The following is a 20730-nucleotide window of genomic DNA, read 5'->3' as shown; positions in this document are numbered from 1 at the left end:
CCATAATCCATAATCCAGATTGGGAATGCATATATATCAAAACAGTGGCCATAACATTATCTAGAGCGTAAAGCAAAAAGCGAAGGCATTTTGGAAAAATATTTATTGCAAAAATGTACGCAATCATACATATATGTATGTGTGTATGTATATACCATATAGATTGCATGTATGTATGTATATGTAGAATGCTTACGTATGTATAAAATAGATTTTAATGTATTTAATACGTTGATATATATATATTTAATTTGTAATCTTTAAGGCATACATATGGGTATGATAAATTAGATTTATATAAATTGTATTTATGTGTAGAAAAAATTGCATATTCTTTTCAAGCATTTCATTTCATTACAGCTTAACCGATTACCACCTACGGCTAGTGATAGTGTTCTCTCTTTTTTTTTGTAGTTTGTTTTGTTTGTTTTTAAACACCCAATCAATCAATCCATTAATCCAATAATATTGTTCATCGAATAAAAAAACGTTTAATGTTGCACAACTGGCAGCCGATTGTTCTGATTGTCAGGTTCAAAGGCAAAGGCACACACGACAGGTAAGTAAGTAAAGCTCGAAATATATATATATATATATCTCACATTAGATTAGAGTTGGAAACTATTTAATATACACAGTTAAACAGTTGAACGGAATTAAAGCCACTAAATTGGTTTATAGGTGTGTGTGTCTGTGTGTGTGTGTATCAAATCTAAAGGTTTATGTACTTACATAATACATAATAATAAAGTGTAGATTGATAGCATACAAAACAGACAAAGTAGAACAATTACATATGTATGTAGTTTAGATGCCTTACAGACTTCCTTTCAGTTATATAAATATTGATATATAATAATAAATTGTGGACAATTCGCTACAGAGAATTATAACAGACAGACAGACAGACAGGCAGACAAAACATATAGAACATACTTGACTACAGCTACAGCTACAGCTACAGATATAGTTCATAAATTAGTTGACGGATACGATGAAACAAGTAGAAATACCGCGCCCTAAATGCAAACAACATCCTTGCTGCCGTTTGCAAAATCTACGGACGCCCATAGAATACTCTGCGTTGAACGAAACGAATACAAAACTTGATAATATTGATACGCATTGCAAAATACTAGGCTCGGACCACTTAGCATTAATTAAATCTAGGAAACTATGTGCGAAATCCATTCTGCTGCTGCCATCAGGCACTCGAGACGGGCACCCAGAGCAGCTTGTCCTGCTCCTTGTCGACGGCATCCTTGATCTGAGTGCACATGTGCTTGATGCTCACGCCAGGTATGACGGCTGACGGCAAACGAAAAACAAACAAACAAAATGGTCACACAAGGGTGGTGGGTGGAAATAAACGCTGCGATTCGCACCTGATATGTACTGCTTGTAGTCAGTCTCCAGCTTCATGGCCCGCTCGTACATCTCCTTGGCTGCCTTGGCCGAGATTTTGTCAGTGCCAAAATCACGGATTTCGCGTATTTGCTTGGCCGACTTGAAGCGCAGCAGCAGGACAATCGGATAGATTTGCAGACGCTGAAGCCGCTCAACGGCCGATATCGACACATCCAGGATGCAGTGACGTCGATCCTAAAGGCAGAACTCTTAACATTGAAAAGGCTACGAAACTCAATAGCATATGTGGTCCACTCACATTCTTGCAGGCATTGCTGATGGCCTCCACGGTGGTGCACTCGAACTTGTTGCCCCGCCGGCGATAGTCCACGAAGATGTTCTCCTTGAGACCCTCCTCCATGGCCTCCTGCGAGCAGTCCATGGCCGTCACTTCGCACAGTTTGAACAGATTGGAAAAGTCAATGGTCAGGCGATCCATCAGGCACTCGGACAACGGTCCAATGATCAGTACGGGCCGACGTGTGGGCGCTACATGACAAGAACAGCGATATTAGATGACCTTTGGGGATTGGGATTGGCACCACTTACAGTCCAAGAGCTCCACACGCTGATAGCTCAGGGCACCGCCATCATCGTTGAGTAGGCCTAGGTCCGGAAAGAAGCTGAGCTGCGTATTGCTGAAGCTGGCAATCTCCGTGGAGTCGCGGGACGAGCTGCGCTGGTTCTTTTTGCGACGAAAAAACGAACGCCGAGCCGAGGTGCTGCCGCGTCGTGCGGTTCCCGTATCACAGTCGACCACCTCGCCCGAGCGCAGCTCCTCTTCCACCCTGCAAGGCAACACGGATAGAACATACGCATAGATATGGAAGATATTAAGCAGCCTTAAGCTGGTACGCACTTCATTTGACTGGGTATAATGCCGCACTCTTTCCGATGCCCCATGGCGTCCAGCTTCCAAGCTCTCCACAGGCCAAAGGTGCCATTGAAAACCGTGTTGTCCACATACAGCACCTCATCCTTCACAAAGCGTAAATCGTCCTCGTTGAGCTCTCCGATCCGATCAAACCCCACGCGGATGTAGAACGAATCACCCGGCTCGTCTTTTATTTGCTTGAGTGCTGTGCGGATAATAAAATGCAAGTTAATACGGGAAACACAGGATGCACAGGATGTGTGCAGGATGCTTACTGTGTAGCTTGTTCTGCACCAGCATGGTGACGGTGTCCGTCAGCTTGGAGATCTCATTGGCCGCCTGCTCGGCAGTCACTCCGCTTAGGTCAACGCCATTATACTCCAGAATCTGATCGCCCTTGCGTATGCCGGCATGATCCGAGGGTGAACCTGGTGCCACATCGTGCACATAAATGCCCACCTTGTTGCCGCCAAACAGCTTGATGCCCAGGTTCTTCGATTTGTCCATGTGCAGCGTCACGTACCGCAGAGCTGGAAAAACAAGAATCCAAAATTAGTTTCAGCGCCAATACGGAAAGGCTGTTAGCGAGAAATTTTTGTTAGTTTGGAAAGCCTTTCTGTTGAATATTTTGAAGAGCTCACAGTTGATTCTGTTTTCCCTCAGTCTAGGAATATATTGGGTACCACAGGAGGACTATCGCATACGAGAGTTACGCGTAGCTAAAATGTGTACAACTCTTCACAAACTTCGTCCGCAAGTATTCATTCAAGGATCGCGGTTCTGTTCCATTCCCTGTGCATTTCCCACTCTTACTTGTTTGTCCGTTATTCTTGTCCCTTGCCTATTCTATTGCTGTTTACTGTGATTGTGGCTAAGCCCAACCAACCCACTCGACGGCTGAGCTAGAGTGTGTACCTGAGTCGAAACGGTTACTGCTGCTGCGCCCCTTGCGAAGGCATGTAATGGACAAGGAGCTGGGTTAGTCAGACAGGAATAGAGTGGCTCTACGTACTCTCTGCCGGAACGGAGACGGGAGGCGGCGGCAATGCCGGCTTGGGGTCCTCATCGTACACAGTCGAGGTGGCCGATGCGGTGGTCGTGGTGGTGGTGGCCGCCGACGAGGGCATGTCCTGGCTGCTGCTAATGTCCGACTGGTTCTCCAGGCTGTCGGTGAAGCTCTGATCCTTGATGGACTGATGGGAGAGCGGTGCTCGCGAGCCACCGGACGACGCCGCTGCCGATGGCAGCAGGGTGAGCGGCTGCAGGGGCAGCGGAGCCAGCACATTGCGGGCCGGTGGACGCGGCGAGTTGCGCGGCGTGGGCGAGCCCGAATGGTTGAGGGGAGATTCTGGTTCCAGATTGTGCGTACCCATCTCGTACTCCATCGAAGGGAACTCTGCAAAGGGAGAGAGCCGGAGATTAGTTTGGATGCGATTGGGGCTGCTGCATCGATCTGCTTACTCTCCGGATTGTACTGGACGAGCATGGTGAAGGAGTCGCCGCACTGGCGCAGCACATTGGCCGCAATCTCCTGCGTGGCCGCCCGCATATTGATGCCGCACACTTCCAAGAGTTGATCGCCCACCTGGAGACCGGCACGCATCGCGGTACTCTTGTCAGCCACGGTCGACACAAAGATGCCGCCCCCGTTGTTGTTGCACTGAATGGTGATACCGAGCGACTTGTCGCGCTTGTCGATGGTGACTCTTCTAAGGTCTCCAGGGCAGAGAAAATCCGCGGGCACATTGGAGCAGCGCTTGCTGCCGCTGCCAGCCCCATGGCTGAGCACCTCCACGTGCACCTGGGGCATTGGCGAGCCGCGGCCACTGCCGCCGCCACCAGCTCCAGCCCCATTTGCAGCTCCCCCACCGGGCACACTCACCCCAAAGCTGGCATGGATGGCCGTGCTCATGAGCGAAACGGGCGCCCGGTCCGAGGAGGAGGCTGACGAGGCCGGCGCCATGCTTGTGACATAGTGATGGTCGATGGAGCCCGAGCTGTTCTTCACCATGCTGCTGCTCTTGCTGGCAACACTCGGATTGGACGGTATGCGCAGTCTCTGGTTGTCCTTCTTCCGCGGGAAGGTGCCACCCTCGTAGATGACACCACCCCCGCCGCCCATATACGGATACGGAGCATGACTGGGATGGCTTGGGTGGCCATAGTCCAGGTACGGCGGCAGCGGATGGGGCAGTGGATGGGGATTCATGTGCTGCTGCTGCTGCTGCTGCTGATGATGATGATGCTGATGCTGTTGCGGATGCGGGTAGTCCAGATCTGTGGGTATGCCAATGGCACTGCTGCTGTCATGCTGGGCCACCGTGGCCAGTGGCTGTGGCGGCGGCGATGGCAGCGTCAGTGGACTGGAGCGGCGCGTGTTGCGCAGACCCTGGACGCTGGGCGCGAACGTGGGAAAGAGCTGCGTGTGCCGGTTGCCCGAGATGTGGCTGGCCTGCTGCGAGTAGATGCCCGTGCCAATGCCGAGGATGCCAGAGCCAATGCTCTCGCTGTCGCTGGGATACTTGGGCACATGCTTGACCGCCTGCGGCATGGGCACATGCCGTTTCGGATAGACGCTGTACTCGCTAATGGGCGGACTCTTGGCGGACAGTATCGACTCGATGGAGTTCTGCGACTTGAGCGATATCACGTCCGCCGGCTGGCTTCCGGCTGGATGCAGGGGCATGCCCCGCGTCGGATTCAGTGGCATGAAGACGGCATTGGAGTTGGAGTTGGAGCTGGCACTGGTCTTGGGCAGCGGCGGCGGATGGAACACATCGAAGATCTGTTGCTTTCGCACGGGAAACTCCCCGGCCGCCGGCCCAGGCCCTGTCCCGGAGCCCATACCCATACCCATGCCCATGCCCATCCCCATGCCCATTCCACCACCTCCGGCGCTGGCGTTCATCACCTGCTGTTGTGCCTGCTGGCCGCTCGTCTTGGGCTGGTAGAAATCCCCGCTGGGCGTGATATTCAGCGAGAGGCGGTGATTGCTGTGCGGCCGGGCGCCGTAGCGGTCCTGCGAGGGCATCTTCACGCGGGCATTGGCGCCCATCAGGGGAGCGGCACGCTGCAGCGGCTTCTGGGGCTCATCCGCGGCGGACATGGTGGCGCCGTAGAGCGAGTGCCGGGGATGGGATGGATATCCCGGATGCCCGGGCATGCCGCCCACTCCGCCCACTCCGGAGGGAGGAAACAGGGCCGAGGGTCCAGAGCTCACCGGATTGGAGTTGCGATTCGGATGCGACTTGATGGCGCTGCCATTCGCATTCCGGATGTGCGCCAGCGGCTTGGACAGCTGCGGCGGCAGTGGCGGGGGCAGATCCTGCAGCTGCTGCTGCAGCGGCTTGTCGAGCGTCACATGACCCACCACCGCATCCGCATGGACATCCACATCATCGTCCTTGTCCACGTTAATGGGCCCAGCGGTGAAGAGGGACATGAGGGCGCGCTTCTTCTCGCCGCCACGCTGGCCAATGGTGCCCGTGGGATTGTCGTGCGAGATGCTGGCCCGCGGCCAGGTGCCCATGCTCTTGGCCGCCGCCTCCTTCTCCTTCTTGGTGCGCTTCTTGCGATTGAAGAGATTCTCCTTGCTCTTCTCCGAGCTGTTCTCGCTGAGCACCGAGTCCAGTGCGGCGAGGGCATCGTCGTGATCCTGCTCAAAGTTATCGTCCGGTGTGCCCGGCTTGCTGAACTTAAGCTTCCGCAGGAAAAAGTCCGCAAATTTCGAGGGGTGCTTGGTGGCACTTCCGCCGCCGCCGCCGCCGCCGCCTCCGCCTCCACCACCTGAGCCACTGGCCGCACCGCCGCCACTCAACTGCTGCATGGAGTCAATGGAGTCGGTCTGCGCCGAGGATGTGGTCATGCGGCAGTGTCCCTCGCCGCCCTGCGGCATCTGCATCTGATCCTGCACATACTTGAGGGCAAATATGTTGAGGCTGTCGCTGCGCGAATCGTTGAGCAGCTGCATCACCTCCTCGATGGACTGCACCGAGTCCATGGACTTGTTGTTGATGCTCAGCACACGGTCGCCCACGTCCAGTTCGGGCTCGTAAAAGGCCAGCGAGTTCTGCTCGATTTTGGCTATGAACACGCCCATGTCCAGCTGCAGGCCGTGCAGGGTGTCGCGATCGCGTGTCTTCAGCTGCACGGAGTACGGATGCCGCTTGCTGTGACGCGTGCGGGAGACGAGCAGCAGGCTGCGCGGCGCACAGGCGCGTATCTCGTCGAGCACCATGCGTCGGGACAGCGACTGACAGTCCATGTTGTTCACCTTGCAGATGACATCGTTGATCTTGAGCTTGCCAAAGGCGGGCGAGCTCTTGGTGACGCCGCAGACGAGCTTCCGCTTGTTGCTGTCGTCCAGTATGATGCCCAGATCGACGGCATGATCGTAGTTGGAGAGCTCGATCTCGAGCAGATCCTCACCCTCGTAGCTGCTCAGGCGGAAGCTGCGGCGCGAGGCATTGTCCAGGTTCTGGTTCTCCAGCTGCTCCTTCAGCAGATCGATCTTCTTCTGGGCCTCGTCCTTTTGCTTCTTGATTTTCTCGCTGTCGCGTATGGCCATCAGCGAGTCGGAGATGGCCTTGTCGCGCTCGTGGCGCATCTTATCACAGAGCGTCTTCACGGAGTCGCGCTCCTGGACGATCTTCTCGCGCTGCGAGATGGCCCAGTCGCGCACTCGCTTCGCCTCATCGGCATCCTGGCCGGCACGATCCACCTCGGAGAGGGCCTTCTCCAGGCTCTTGCGTAGTTTTTCCAGCTCCTTGCTGTCCTCCTTGCTGCTGGAGGAGAACTCCTTCGACCAGGAGCTCTCACGCGACTTGAGCAGGTCGCGCTTCTTCAGCTCGGCATTGGCCAGCTGCAGCGCCTTGATCTCGGTGCGGCACAGCTGCTCGTCCTTCTTGAGACGCTCGATCTCCTTGTTGGCCAGCACCAGGTCGTCGGACATCTTCTGGGTCTCCTGCAGCACGTTGTCCTTCTCGGAGAGCAGCTGGTTCAGCTCCTCCGTGAGCGAGACCACGTTCTTGGTCTCCTTGGACAGCAGCACCTTCAGCGTCTGGTTCTCGTCCCCCCGCTCTCGATAGTAGTTGCGCTCCTTCTCCAGCTCAATGTACGACTTCTTGTACTTCTCCCGCTCCACCACCAGCATGCTGCGCTCCTTCTTCAGCTCCGCCAGCTTGTCGCTGCAGCTGCCATCGCAGGTGGAGGGCTTCCCAAAGTAATACGGATTGCCGCCCGCTCCCTGAGGCGCTCCCTGTGCGCTGCCATTCTGATTCTGGTTCTGGCTCTGCTGACTTTGGTTCTCCAGCAGGATCAGCTTCCGCTTGAGCCGCGCACTCTCCTCCACCATGTCCGTGAACTTCTTGCTGTCGGCCACGTAGTGCTCCTGGTAGAGATTGAGGTCGGTGGCCAGCTCCTCGCAGCGACGCTTTGTGTGCGAGTGCTGCTGCCGCAGCGTGCTCAGCTCCCGCACCGCCACCTCATACTGCGACTGCAGCAGTTCGTACTTCTTGCCGTTCCCGTGTCCGCTGCCGGACACCCCCACAATGGCTGTGCTGTTGATGTTGACGTCCTTGGTGGGGCCATTGTTGTTGGCCATATTGGCGGCCGTGGTGCTCCCACTGGAGTTGGACGGCGGACGAAGTGTGTTGTCATAGCCCACATACTCCGAGCTTTCTTCTGCATGAAAACCAAAAGTACAGCTTCAGAGATTATTCGCATGGGATTAATGAACGATCCACTCACCCTCTTGACTGCTCGTGCTGGTCAGCGAAAGATCTCCCGATGCCATCTTTGCCATCACAACATCTTTTGGACAATGCACAACATATAGATGAAGCTGCAAGGGGAAAAAAGCCAAAAAACAAATTAAAAGGGAAATTAATATCAAAGTTATTGCAGGATATAAAGTAGAAAGATCACGGTAGATCACTTCCTCCCATTTTTGGCAAAAGATATTTAAATTAAAACCAAAAAATTAATCAACGAAATATCAATCTAGTTACTAGAGAATTTCATCTTAAGGTCAGCTCACTTTTGTTTTTATTATGACCTTCAAATGGAAACTAACTTCTGGTTCAAAATTGTATCAAAATACATACTGAAATAGACATATCATTATGTACATACATGGATCAATAAAAGGTTTATTTTTAGTTTATTTTACCAAATTTATGAAATATATTTCGTCATCTACTCGTATCTAACAGCTGTTTTTATCAGATTAAAAGATAACCAAAACTTTGATTTATTATAAATGAAGTGATACCAAAGGCAAAGAAATCCAAAAACACAAATTAAACATCCAAATAAAATATTTGCTTTTAAATCGATCTTTTAAATACCTCTTAAAATTTATTTAAGGATTAAGCCGAAGTAACTACCGCCATTTAGAGAATTACTTGCAATTACTAAACTGAAATTACTACCGAAATATTAATAAAATAAACATTAAACGGTTCCCATTCAATCTCTACAGTGGAAATATTTACTCCTATTGTTTAAAGAGAAGCCGAAAGCAATCACTGTGCTGCATTAATTATCCATGGCATGGCCACTGAACGCTCATGCCGCTCCATGGGAGAGGAAAACCAAAGTTATGGAAAACCAAAACTTTCACAAATTTTGTGAAACTGCGATTTTCACAATTGAACAAATAAAATTTAAATACATTCAACAAGCCGCAAGAAAACGAAACAAAAAGAAAGAAAGAAACGCTTGCTATGGGACCGAAGCTTTGGATACACTTGCAGATCGGTAGTTTCTATGGCAGCTACTATATGATATAGTAGTTTGATTTTTAAGATATTAAATTTAATTTGGTTCAGAGTCGAGGCTTTAGATACCCTTACAGATTGAGGAATTTACAGCGAATTTGGCCTATTGATTTAAATTGCCTGAACTTTGTAAAAGATATAACAGTTTTACTAGACAATTTCAAATAAATTTCCCAAGAGTAAAATGACACGAGCAGAGAGCATTCAACACGAGCTAATGATGGATAAGGTATATCCAACTGGAAGGAATACCATTCGGGAATCTGAATTGATCTGTATCTGTGCTATAGATTGGGGGCTTGGAATAATCCACATACTCCCATCCAAGGGTATCCACACACAGAGGAGGAGAATCGTGGTATGGGCAGACATGGGCCAGCCAGAAACTTCATTTCGGTGCTTTTAGGGGATAGGTAGGAGGGCTAATGAGTTCCCTTGCCACGATCGAGAGCGCGCGGCTGCTTGTTGCGAAAAAGAGAGATACTTATGAGAGAGTAAGGGTACGGGGCACGGGGTACGGGGCTTGTGTGGTAATTAAGCAAAATGTATAAGAGCATCGGGCAGCAGGCAGAAACTAAACCAAAGAATTAATTGAAGCAGCCAAGCAGAAAGCGTAAATTAATAGCAATACAAGTATGTATGTACATACATCCCACAGCTACACACATATGGACATGCATACATACATCTATACATGTATAGTATGTATCTTATAGATGTACAAATGTACATATGTACATACGGGTAAAACAAGTTGCTCGAATGAGGGAGAAAGAAAACGGGGAATTATATAAACTGCAAAACATAAGTATTTACTGTTGCTTACCTTCTAATCAACACTGTTATGGGTGTTGGTGTTCGTATTGGTGGCACTGTTGCTGTTGGCAGTGTAAACACAGTAATTGTGCAACGGAGGAGGAGGAGCAGTGTCCCAGACAGAACAACAGCTCTACGGGCACGTGCCGTATATCACAATTTTCTCGCACTAAACATCGGGCCAGAGACACAGAGTATTATATTTTTTCCACCATCCAAATGGACATAAAATGCTGCTGCTGGCCTACACGCACGCAAACGCAACAGCTGAACGGGGTGGGGGAAACTCACAGAGAGAGAGTGAGCGAGTGTGAGAGAGAGAAGAGAGAGGCGAAAGAGAGAGCTCCACCCCAACAGGCGCAACAGGCGAATGCGACAGAATGATTGATACTGCGACTGCGGCTCCGAACTCTGATTGAGACGAGACGAGATGTGTACGGGATGATCTTAGATCTTATTTTCTGGATTTCACAAGCAGCGCATCTACACAAATAGTTCACCCCGGAAGTGCGGGGAAGAAAGGTCAAACTCCAAATAGCAAGGACGGAACGCACTCAAAACTCGAAACTTGTCTTGTAGTAGCTTGAGTAACAAGTCTGGGACGAAAACACCACACAATCACTACGCGAACGATGACGAATCAGCACCCGAAAACGTTAATAAAAGCGAACAAAAACTAACAAAAAAAAAACAATGCAAACTAGAGGTGTCAAACCATCGAGGGCATCGATGGTATCGATGTTTTTCTGCTATCCGATAGTATCGACAGTTTTAAGATTAACATGATAGTATCGAGCTACAGTCGTTGCGCTTTGAAATGTTTGGATTGGCTGCTATAAAATACGAAGACAAATTTTTAAACAAATCAACAGGTGGCAACTAATTCTTACAATGGACAAGTTCCTGAAAGGTTTAAATGGTTTTTTAATAATTATTTGAGCCCGATACTATCACGATAGTATCGATTTTTGTTTAACAAACAAATAATTTTATCCGATAGATACGTACAATTTCTACAAGATTGGCAAGTTTTCAGAAGTCTTTTTTATTGTATTATTAACATATTAAGGTTAAAAAAAAACAACATAAAACGAATGTGACGTCGTTTTTGTGGCGTTGCCAGACTCGTGCAATTCGTAGTTGCTGCGGGCGCTGTATAATCAAAATATCGATAATTGGAACGTCCGGGAAGCTTAACTTTGCGTTGCTTTTCGTTGTTCGCAAGGGCAGCAAAAACTATTTTAAGCTCTGTAGAGTACTGATGTCAATGATGTCAAATTGCTTGTATAAAGGCTGTTCGTGTAAAAACCAACAGATGGCGCTTTACCGGCTGGAAATTTCAAAAACTAAGTGAATAAACAATAATAATTATGTTTTTATGTGAAAAACACCCACTTCAATAAAATTAGGAAAATAATGGCAACGAAAGGTTTAGTCCGAGACAACTCGACTGGAGTTCTCCATTAATAAATATTATTAAATATTAATGCGAATTTTTAATTGAAACATTTAAAATTTTCTATTATTGTAAGCTATTACTGTAGTCGGAGGCATTCACATTCTCTTTTGTCATAGAGAGCGTAAGTTCTCAGTTTGGTCTGTATGATATTGAAGAATTGACTAGCTTAATATATGTATGTTTCCTTCTTTAACCTCATTAAAATTCTCAGCACTTCTCCGATATTTCCCCAAGGTCGTGTTTTGACATTATCCTTAAGTAGTCGAGTTGTATTTGTTCAGTCGGCAGATTTCAATCAAATCATCAATATCCATCCGAATATCCAATCGGAGTTCCTCGAGGCTTCTGAGTCCTCCCAGGCCCTCTAGGGTGTAGCCTTAAAATAATAATTCGACAATTCTATGTATTTTCGTATCAAAATATATTTAAAATTAGTATCAAAATAAGTTCCCTTGGTGTGAGCTCAGAGCTAACGAGTATATAAAGTTTCAAATCAAATCTCAATGCTGAGTCCCGAAGCCCAGCCCCGATTCCCAGTCCCGAAGCCCAGCCCCGAATATTCAAAGACACTGCCGACCCCGACGACGCCAAAGACCCCGTTCTTGGTTCTTGGCAACCAGCCAATGCCGTGGAAATACATATGTGAACCTGTAGGATACATACAAGTATTGTAGTTTGAGAAAGATCAACATATTGGTTTGATAATACGAACCTGCAGTTTCTATAGTGTATTTTGTTATGCCATTGAATGTGCCCCCATTTAATCGCCGAATTCTAATTTTGAATATTCCAAAGTGTGCCACTCGTACCTGTTGGATTGTTGAGCGTATTACTTGTACATACCATTTACATATGTACATGCATATGTATGTATGTTCTTGTACTCACTTCTCGCTTGTTAATCGTTCCTGTAGCTTAGTGTAGCAGTCCTCTTAGTCATTTCTGTCCTCTGAGTGTCCTTGGGGATTCATCACCCATTTTTTTTTTTTTTTTTTCTAAAAAATAATCACTTTAAACTTAAATCTAATTGACAAAAAAAAACCGAAATAAATATTTGAAAATTTAGAATTTTGTGTTCACACCTGGAGGTGCCGAACTATACTGATATTTTTCCAGCAGTCTCACACGATCCCAAATCTGACATATGGGGTTTGGTTGGGCATGGATTACTTGTTTAATGTTTTTGTTGATTCCAGGGTATATCCCATATAGATCCAACACCAAGCAGAAGCATTATGCTGCCTAAATTTACTACACACATAATATAAAACAATTTAATATGGATCAGCTGGTGCCAACCAAGTAACTTTAAAAATAAGTCACTCGAGAAGATTGATCTTCAAATCAAGATTATTTCCATGTATATTTCCTTCGAATGTTACATGGTGGTGCTGCGACTGTGCTCAGAGAGGTGAAGCTGCCCGAGGATCAGGTAACGCCGCAGCCCTTTAATACTAGAGACTGGAGCCCTCTAAGTGCACATCTGAATATAGTGAGAATACCTCAAGAATACTTAATTACAAGTAAAAATTGCGCAAACACTAATTAGAACTTTATTAAAGATTTCAAAAGACTTTTGTATGGCTATCAGTGCACCTTTTTACTTCATAGATTACAGAAATAGGACAGTGAAAGCTGACTTGGGCGGGCAACCTTTTTCCAGTATATGGAGAGTAGAAAAAGAGAGGCAGACAGAGAGTGATACAGGGCAGCCAGTGCCTAAGAGCACTCTCCCTGTGCCTTGTATATTATTCATTTTTATCATCAATAATTCTAGCTCTTGATCTTGATAGCAAACCAGAATCTTATCACACAATGAAACGTTGTTGGTGGGGGCTGTTGTGCTGTGTGTTTTGTGTTCCATCCCGGAATCGCAGCCGGCAAACAGCCAGTTCGTTCTATCAATTTATTTATTAGGCGAATCCAAGTGATTTCCACCACCCCGCCGTACCCGTATATAGCTGCGACTGACATCAGGTTCAATTGAAATCATTGGGGCTGGCTGCTCAATTGAGCCTCAGTTGGTTCCATCTGTGCTGTCGACCGGTCGCATCATGTGTCCCATTTGTGCCCTGCTGCTGCTGCTGGCCGCGCTGGTGGCCTTGGTCTACATATTCCTGACCTGGAACTTTAGCTACTGGAAGAAGCGTGGCATTAAGTCGGCCAAGGCATGGCCCTTTGTGGGCAGCTTTCCCAGCGTCTTCACCCAAAAGCGGAACATGGCCTACGACATTGATGATATCTATCGGTAAGGAAAAGTTACGTTACACTCAGGCTTAAGTATTTTCCCAATTTTGGCTCCACTTGCAGGCAGTACAAGGACACGGATAGGGTTGTGGGTGTGTTCAACACACGAGTCCCACAGCTAATGATTCTGTGTCCGGAATATGCACACAAGATTTTTGTGGGCGAGTTCCGTAGTTTTCACGACAACGAATTTGGAAAGTTTGTAAGTGAAGGTACTCGTAGATCTGTTCTTAGCTCTCGCTACACCGCAGTCTTTTTCTCTCTCTATAGGCAAACAAAAAGGTGGACCAGATCTTGGCCAACAATCCATTTGTACTAATGGGAGAGGAGTGGAAGGAGAGGCGTGCGGAGATAACACCCGGACTATCAGCCAATCGGGTAAGTAAGTGCCGATAGTGCTGCTGTATAATTACGTGGGCATATTTGTAGCGTAGTGTATTTTGACGTTGTGATGTATCTAATAGCAAACTGGGAGTGTCGCTCTAACTGATTGAACATCTGAATCGCATAGCGTCGTATGCACTGTGCAATTGAATAAATCTCGGGCAGCGAAGTCGGCACACGCAGAGCGTACAAACTTCGTGCGGTTCGGCTCGTCTACCGCCGCGGCAGAGAACCATCTTCGTGTGCCCTTTGCACAATTGCTCGGCTGCCGCAGCGGCAGAGAAATAAGCAACGTATTTGCCTTCGTGTCTTCGCACATAGACGCACTAAAGCATGTGAGTGACTGCGTGCCGATGCCTGGTATAGACTATCAAAGGAGAAGCAATCCAATGAAATATAAAAACTGCGCTGTCAATTGAAGGTTGTTGGTTCTCGGAGAATTTTAGAGCTTTGATTGAGTTATTTTCTTGGGTTAAATTGCATCTTCTTACCCACAAATTTTCAATTCTCTCTCGCGCTCTCTCCCCAAAAAAGGTCAAGGCCGTCTATCCAGTGTCGCAGAGCGTGTGCAAGGCCTTTGTGGATTACATCAAACGACAGCAGCGCATGGCCACCGCCGATGGCAACAATGCCAAGGATCTCTGCCTGTGCTACACCACCGAGGTGGTATCCGACTGCGTGCTGGGCATCTCCGCCCAGAGTTTCACGGACACCCCCACGCCGCTGGTGGGCATGATTAAGCGCGTGTTCGAGCAGTCCTTTGGCTTCATCTTCTACACCATGGCCGCGAACCTCTGGCCACCCATTCGCAAGCTGTACAGCGTGGCGCTGTTCGCCAAGGATGTGGAGCAGTTCTTCTTCGACATCATGGAGAAAAGCATCGTTCTGCGGCGAGAGAATCCCAAGCAACAGCGCGATGACTTCCTCAACTACATGTTGCAGCTGCAGGACAAGAAGGGCTTGAACACCGTGGAGCTGACATCGCACACGATGACATTCCTCACCGATGGCTTCGAGACGACGGCTCTGGTGCTCGCCCACACGCTCCTGCTGCTGGGCCGCTATCCGGCGGATCAGCAGAAGGTGCGCGATGAGATTGGCCAGGGAGATCTAACCTTTGAGCAGCTGAGCGAACTGCCCTACATCGATGCCTGTATTCACGGTAAGGAAACACTGACCTCTGCCCACCGAGGCAGTACTCCTCCCAATTTATTTCCATGGTTTCTGAACTCCCAGAAACTTTGCGTATTTTTACGCCCCTGCTATCCGCCCGCAAATTGGTGACGCAGGCCCATGACTTTGTGAACAAGAATGGTGTGACCGTGCGTGTCCAGCCCGGAGATGTGGTGATCATTCCCGCCAACTCAATGCACCACGATCCTGAGTACTACGAGGAGCCGGAGGCATTCAAGCCGGAGCGTTTCCTGGAAGTCAATGGCGGTGTGCGCAAATATCGGGAAGCTGGCGTCTACTATGGCTTCGGCGACGGACCGCGCGTTTGTCCAGGTGTGTTTCGGTCTTTGTCAGTCTCAGATCAGAATGAACCGATCCTTCTGCTTACAGGCATGCGGTTTGCACTCACCCAACTCAAGGCCGCCTTGGTGGAGATTGTGCAGAACTTTGAAATTAAAGTCAATCCGAAGACACGAACGGACAACGAGCTAGATGACACCTACTTTATGGCCACCCTGAAGGGCGGCATCTGGCTGGACTTTGAGACGCGCAAATAAACCATCAGCCCCACTGGATCGATCGTTTTTTCAGTTGTGGACAATTTCAATTTAATACGAGTAATTACATAGAATTTTCACCAGCAACGAACCACCGATTCGAATCACTAATCTCGACTCAGGGCTAATTGAACAAGGGGCAGCACTTTGATCGAGGACAGATCCGCCAGTATGGCCTCGATGTTGTCCAGGGAAGCCACCTGCATGAGGCTCTCCTTGCGAAAGCTTAAAATAATAATGGCAAACAGTGGCAGAATCTCCAGGCTATCAAAGCCCAGTATCTGAAATGATTGAACGGGGTTTGAAGTCTTCCGATCGAAAGCAGTTTGAGAAAGTTACGCACCAAGTCCCAAAGTATCAGAAGCTGATCGGGTGGCAGGTGTCCGGAAAAGGCGCGCATTAGCCACTTGAAGACAACGCGCAAACTGTAAAGATTGCAGGCTGATTAGAATCCTTTCCAAAGTGTCGTTTGTGTGTACTCACGGCTGTATCTGTAGCTCACGGAAATGCGACCAGAGCTGCGGCTCATAGGTCTGCAGCAGCTTCTCGAACAGCAGACAGAGGCTGACAATTCCCTGGGGATGCGTATTGATGGTGGTCAGTCGGTGGCAGTATCGTATATAGAACGCACGGAATGTATAGTACAGATTAACCGGCGAATCGTACAGATAGCAGAAGGGAGCGGCGAACATGCAAATCCCATGGAAGGGCACCACGCCCGAGGGTGGTCCCTCGTAGGTTCTGCCCTTCACCGGAAACGCCTCGTAGTCCACACAGTTGCCAATGTCCGTGTCGCGGGAGAAGCAGAGCAGCACCTGATAGAGCACATCCTCGAACACAAAGTACTGATCATCATTGGAGGCCGTCAGCTGGATGTCCTTGAAGACCAGCTTGTCCACAATGTGATCCGTGGTCCAAACTGTATTCCGCAGCTTCTGCCAGTGTTCTATGTCCTGCGGCAGCGAGAGATTATCTACAGATAGTGCTTAATTAAAAGTTTGCCTATCCCTTACATAGTCGTGCAGCTTGCTATCCAGCACAGCGGCCCAGAGAGCGCCTCGATATGGGGCCGGAGTGCAGCCCTTCTTCAGGAAATGCTGACACATGGGCGCATGCCGACCCTCCAGGATGCGCTGGCACTGCGTCGTCAGATCCGGCACACCCAGGTAGCCGTCGCTGCGCAGCAGATCCGCGAAGTGTGTCCGCAGCTCAAAGAGATTCTTCACGGGCAGAGCAATGTGCGAGAATTCCCATTGTGGAATTTGGCTGTGGGTTAGGGAAAAGCTGAGAGTGCAGAGCATGGACTGGCGCTGAGCGGCTGCTTACTCTGTGTTTTCGGTGGTCTTGGCAGGTCCTTTCAGCGAGAGCAACACCTCTAGCAGATCCTTGGGTGCGTACACAGGTCGATAGTTGGCTAGATCTGAAAATTTCATTATAATTCATTCATTAATTGCATCGGAAATGCATCTGTGACTGTGTGCTCTCACCCATGCTGTAGTTGCTCAGCTCATTCCATTTGGCCATAAAGTCCTCCCGATCTGCGCTGATACGTGGCTGTCCATGCAGGGGAACCTTCAGCTCCGTGCACATGGCATTCAAGCTCTTGCGCACCCGTCGATCCCATAGTACTCCGGCTCGCTTCAGATAGCCCAGAGGATCACTCAGCGTGGTTTTCTGCAAGCGAAAAGGAGTCGACTTTACGTTAGCAGTCGTCATTGTGCACGGTCTGTGTCTCTTGACCGCTTCGTCCCGGGCTGCTTAACAGCCTTTCAAAGTGTACGCAACAGCGCTGTTAACATCACAGAGTAACAGCGTGCTAGCGCGCTGCGTTAACAGCTGTTACAATGTTTGGACTCTCTGTTAGCGCTCTCTGTTAGCGCTCTCAGATCTGGCTCAAGCTCGCTCTCGCGATCCACATGGCTCACGAGCGGTCTTAGCTTGTAAGCTACAACTTACGGTTAATTACGCCACAATCATCGATCCAAGCGGCCGTGAATTTATTTAGTGTATTATACCAGAATATATCTATACGATATTGTCCCCACCGATCAATTGTGTATATTCGTATAGCTGCGCTACTCACCGATAGCTGTTTGGTGGTGGTGGCCTCTGGCTTGCACAGACGACTGCGCACCAGATTGTAGACAATGTTGCGTATCTCCGTCTCCAGGCCGGCCCCCTTGATGGCCTCCTCCAGCGTGTTGCGCATATCGATGGGATCCACATTGGGGCTGCAGGCGAGGCGCTGCAGCTCCTTGTAGACAGGCTCATAGCATTTGGCGGTTTTGATGGCCGTTATAACCCTGGCGGTCATGTGGTGAATGCTCGCATCCTGCAGCTCCTCCATTGTCGTTGCTGCTGCTGCTGCTGCTGCTCTACTCTGTCCTGCCCAAGCAGGAGCTAGCTGTCCAGCTCGCTCTCAGTTCTGCTTCAGTGCGGTGCCGCGTTGTTTGGCGCCAGCTCAGACTGCCTCTAATGCTTACTAGTTACTAAATATATTGACTTTGTTTCGGAGTTGTGACTAGCAGCCCCAAAACGTTGAGACTTTCTAACACACTCGTTTGACTTTTATCGATCAAACATTGTCGCCTGCTTTGATTTGGATTTGAGCCCCAACCGACTGACTGACTGACTGCATCCGGAGCTGTCGTCGCTTCATAGTTACGGAATGCACACACTTGTTTGGTTTCACTCGATTCGATTCAATTCGATTCGAATTGGTTCGGCTTTGGCTTTTGGCTTTTGGCTAGCCGCCCCTCGCAACCAAAAATTCCATTATAAATACAGCCAAAGGCGCGTGAAATTGCCTTCGATATATGTGTACACCCACAGACTGGCATTGCACAATGTGGCCAAGAGGTAGCTCTCAGCTCTTTTGCTTTGGCATCTGTCATCTGGGCCAACGAGTTGCCGAAATGATTGACGCTGCTGCGCCTCTCCTGTTGATTGCCATGTGGAAAATGAAAAGCCCACTCATAATGGGCAACGGTTGGAAGCCCAAAATATTCCCATACTATTTTACACAGACCTCACATATACCTAAAGCTTGTTCCTGGCGCATGTCCAGGCCCATTGCGCATAGTGTTCGCTCCAACATCAACTTGGTCGTTCACTTGTGTTTCTCCAGGATATATAACATGTCGACCTGATTGAGAAGGGCATCCAAGTAATAGAAAAAGCAGCAAATAGGATAGGGAAATACCCTTAGGAATATATAAAGTTCTATTCATATCCCTCTTGGGTATACACACAAAAGTTAAAGCTCCCAAAGCCATGCAATTTCTATATAAAATAATTGGAATAACAGAGGTTCCATTGAGGGTTCAGTTACCATTAGCCGTGTACCCATTATATAGAAGAGAAAAAGCCAAAAGCGGAGACACGTTCCCCGGCTGTGTCCAGTTCAGTCAGAGTTCTGATTGTCGGACGAGATGCACCACGTTGCATAAACTATTTAAATCAATTTCGGTTCGTTCAGCCGAACGATTCATACACATGTACATACATACATACATATGTACATATGCTTTGCATATTTATGTACATGCGGAACATTTGTAATTGAATTTCTTGCGGCCCTGTTCGAAGATGCGGCCCAATTGGGGGCTATGCAACAATCATTTATCGAGGAATGGAAATGAATTAGTCAATGAAAATTGTCCAGCGATCCGGAAAGAGTTGTAGCCCTACCTGATGAGAATTTAATTCAATTTAAGATGCTCTAAGATGCTTTGATCTTTCTTTCTCAAAAGAAAAACCCAATACGATTGACTGATCATTGAAAAGTCGAATTAAAACCTAAATTATGGCAATTCTTTGATGCAATTACGAAAATAATAAGCGTCCACATACTGCTTCCTATATGCTTCCCATTTACCATCCACCTGGATGCTTCAAATTGTTAAATATTTTCGCTGTGAACCACACTGACTGCGCTCCTGGCTAATACCATTTGTTTTGGTAATTACATCGTAAATCTTGCCTTAAATTTCATGTCAGCAACGAAATTAGAACTTGTGCCGCAGTCGTGGTCTATTTTTGCTGGGGGCAACACATCATTTTTTGTTGTTGTTTTTTGTTCTTAAATATGTATGTAAAAACAATCGAGCCGCACTGAACCCCGTTTTGCACGCCCCCAGCAGCTGAACCTCCTGTCTGGGGACACATTCCAAAAGTGTTTCACGTTTTGTCATAAATAATAAAAATCAAATGACCATCAAAAGTTGCTGCTGTTGCTGCTGCTGCCTTTGCCAAAAAATGCCGCCGGAAGGTTACCCACAGATACAGAGAACAGCGAACAGAGAACAGAGAACTACAACATCCAAGTTTCCATCCCCATGCCCGAAACAAACACACTTGGCCGGCCTGTCCATCTTCCTTGATGTCCATTTGCCAGTGCCCGAATGCCTGTTTGTTTGTTTTAAAGCAAAAATATAAAACCAAATCAACATTTTTGCGCAGAGCGATAGAGAGAGGAGAGAGAGAGAGAGAGCCCCACAATCGCATCATCGCAGCATTGGGGCAGGGCAGCAGGGCGGCGGTTAACCGCAGAGATCTTGTGGAACTGTGGGCAGGCCACAGCAGCACCAGTGGGCATCTGGCCCACTCACGATCATATGGACAAAAATTGCTATAAAGTACTAAAAATACAATTACCGTGAGAAAATCGCGCTGATTTTGTGACTGATTGTGAAGACGTTTATAGTCGATTTTTAGTGACTGAGTGACCGAACGACAGACAGACAGACAGACAGACACATACACACTCTCCGTTATGTGGGGGAGGATGCTGGTACACACACACATTTGGTAGGGAGTGTGTGTGTGTGTGTGTGTGTGTGTGCTGCTGCTCTTTGCATAACTGTGGCGTGGCGTGCGCTGCGTTGTGGCAAGCGGAAAAAAAAGATGATGGAAGAGACCTGATGACGTCGTCGATGCTTTGGCCCGACCTTAGACATCAGCCGACACCAAGCCACCCCCCTGCCACCAGTGTGCACCTGTAACACTTTGATCTGATTGAGATTTTTGCGTCTG

The 20730-nt window shown here is 48.4% G+C and overlaps 3 protein-coding genes and 1 long non-coding RNA gene across 4 annotated transcripts; 1 reads left to right on the top strand and 3 right to left on the bottom strand.

The window, feature by feature from the left end:
• Positions 1 to 204: 204 nt before the first annotated feature.
• On the bottom strand, positions 205 to 10590 carry LOC111073034 (disks large homolog 5). Its single transcript, XM_022365154.2, has 10 exons — positions 9887 to 10590; positions 8030 to 8123; positions 3743 to 7963; positions 3294 to 3677; positions 2557 to 2811; positions 2267 to 2486; positions 1957 to 2195; positions 1667 to 1896; positions 1386 to 1602; positions 205 to 1308 (listed from the first exon to the last, which is right to left on the bottom strand). The coding sequence occupies exons 2-10, from the start codon at positions 8082 to 8084 to the stop codon at positions 1205 to 1207; spliced, it is 5925 nt and encodes a 1974-aa protein (XP_022220846.2). The 5' UTR covers positions 8085 to 8123; positions 9887 to 10590; the 3' UTR covers positions 205 to 1204.
• Positions 10591 to 11739: 1149 nt separating this feature from the next.
• Positions 11740 to 12437, bottom strand: LOC111073076. The gene is made up of 3 exons (XR_002607663.2): positions 12224 to 12437; positions 12048 to 12144; positions 11740 to 11983 (listed from the first exon to the last, which is right to left on the bottom strand). It is a non-coding gene; the product is annotated as an uncharacterized LOC111073076 (long non-coding RNA).
• An 896-nt stretch (positions 12438 to 13333) lies between these two features.
• Positions 13334 to 15781, top strand: LOC111073072 (probable cytochrome P450 28d1). The gene is made up of 6 exons (XM_022365204.2): positions 13334 to 13583; positions 13646 to 13784; positions 13853 to 13960; positions 14501 to 15128; positions 15203 to 15472; positions 15530 to 15781. Exons 1-6 carry the CDS (start codon positions 13390 to 13392, stop codon positions 15694 to 15696), a joined length of 1506 nt encoding a protein of 501 aa, XP_022220896.2. The 5' UTR covers positions 13334 to 13389; the 3' UTR covers positions 15697 to 15781.
• On the bottom strand, positions 15722 to 18286 carry LOC111073071 (TBC1 domain family member 19). The gene is made up of 7 exons (XM_022365203.2): positions 17780 to 18286; positions 17184 to 17370; positions 17023 to 17116; positions 16710 to 16962; positions 16180 to 16649; positions 16040 to 16121; positions 15722 to 15977 (listed from the first exon to the last, which is right to left on the bottom strand). The coding sequence occupies exons 1-7, from the start codon at positions 18041 to 18043 to the stop codon at positions 15804 to 15806; spliced, it is 1524 nt and encodes a 507-aa protein (XP_022220895.1). The 5' UTR covers positions 18044 to 18286; the 3' UTR covers positions 15722 to 15803.
• Positions 18287 to 20730: the final 2444 nt, after the last annotated feature.

The sequence above is a fragment of the Drosophila obscura genome, unplaced genomic scaffold, assembly GCF_018151105.1.
Source record: "Drosophila obscura isolate BZ-5 IFL unplaced genomic scaffold, ASM1815110v1 contig_200, whole genome shotgun sequence".
Lineage (NCBI taxonomy): Eukaryota > Metazoa > Arthropoda > Insecta > Diptera > Drosophilidae > Drosophila > Drosophila obscura.
The sequence above is the reverse complement of the archived record's forward strand: the minus strand, read 5'-3'. Positions and strand labels throughout refer to the sequence as shown.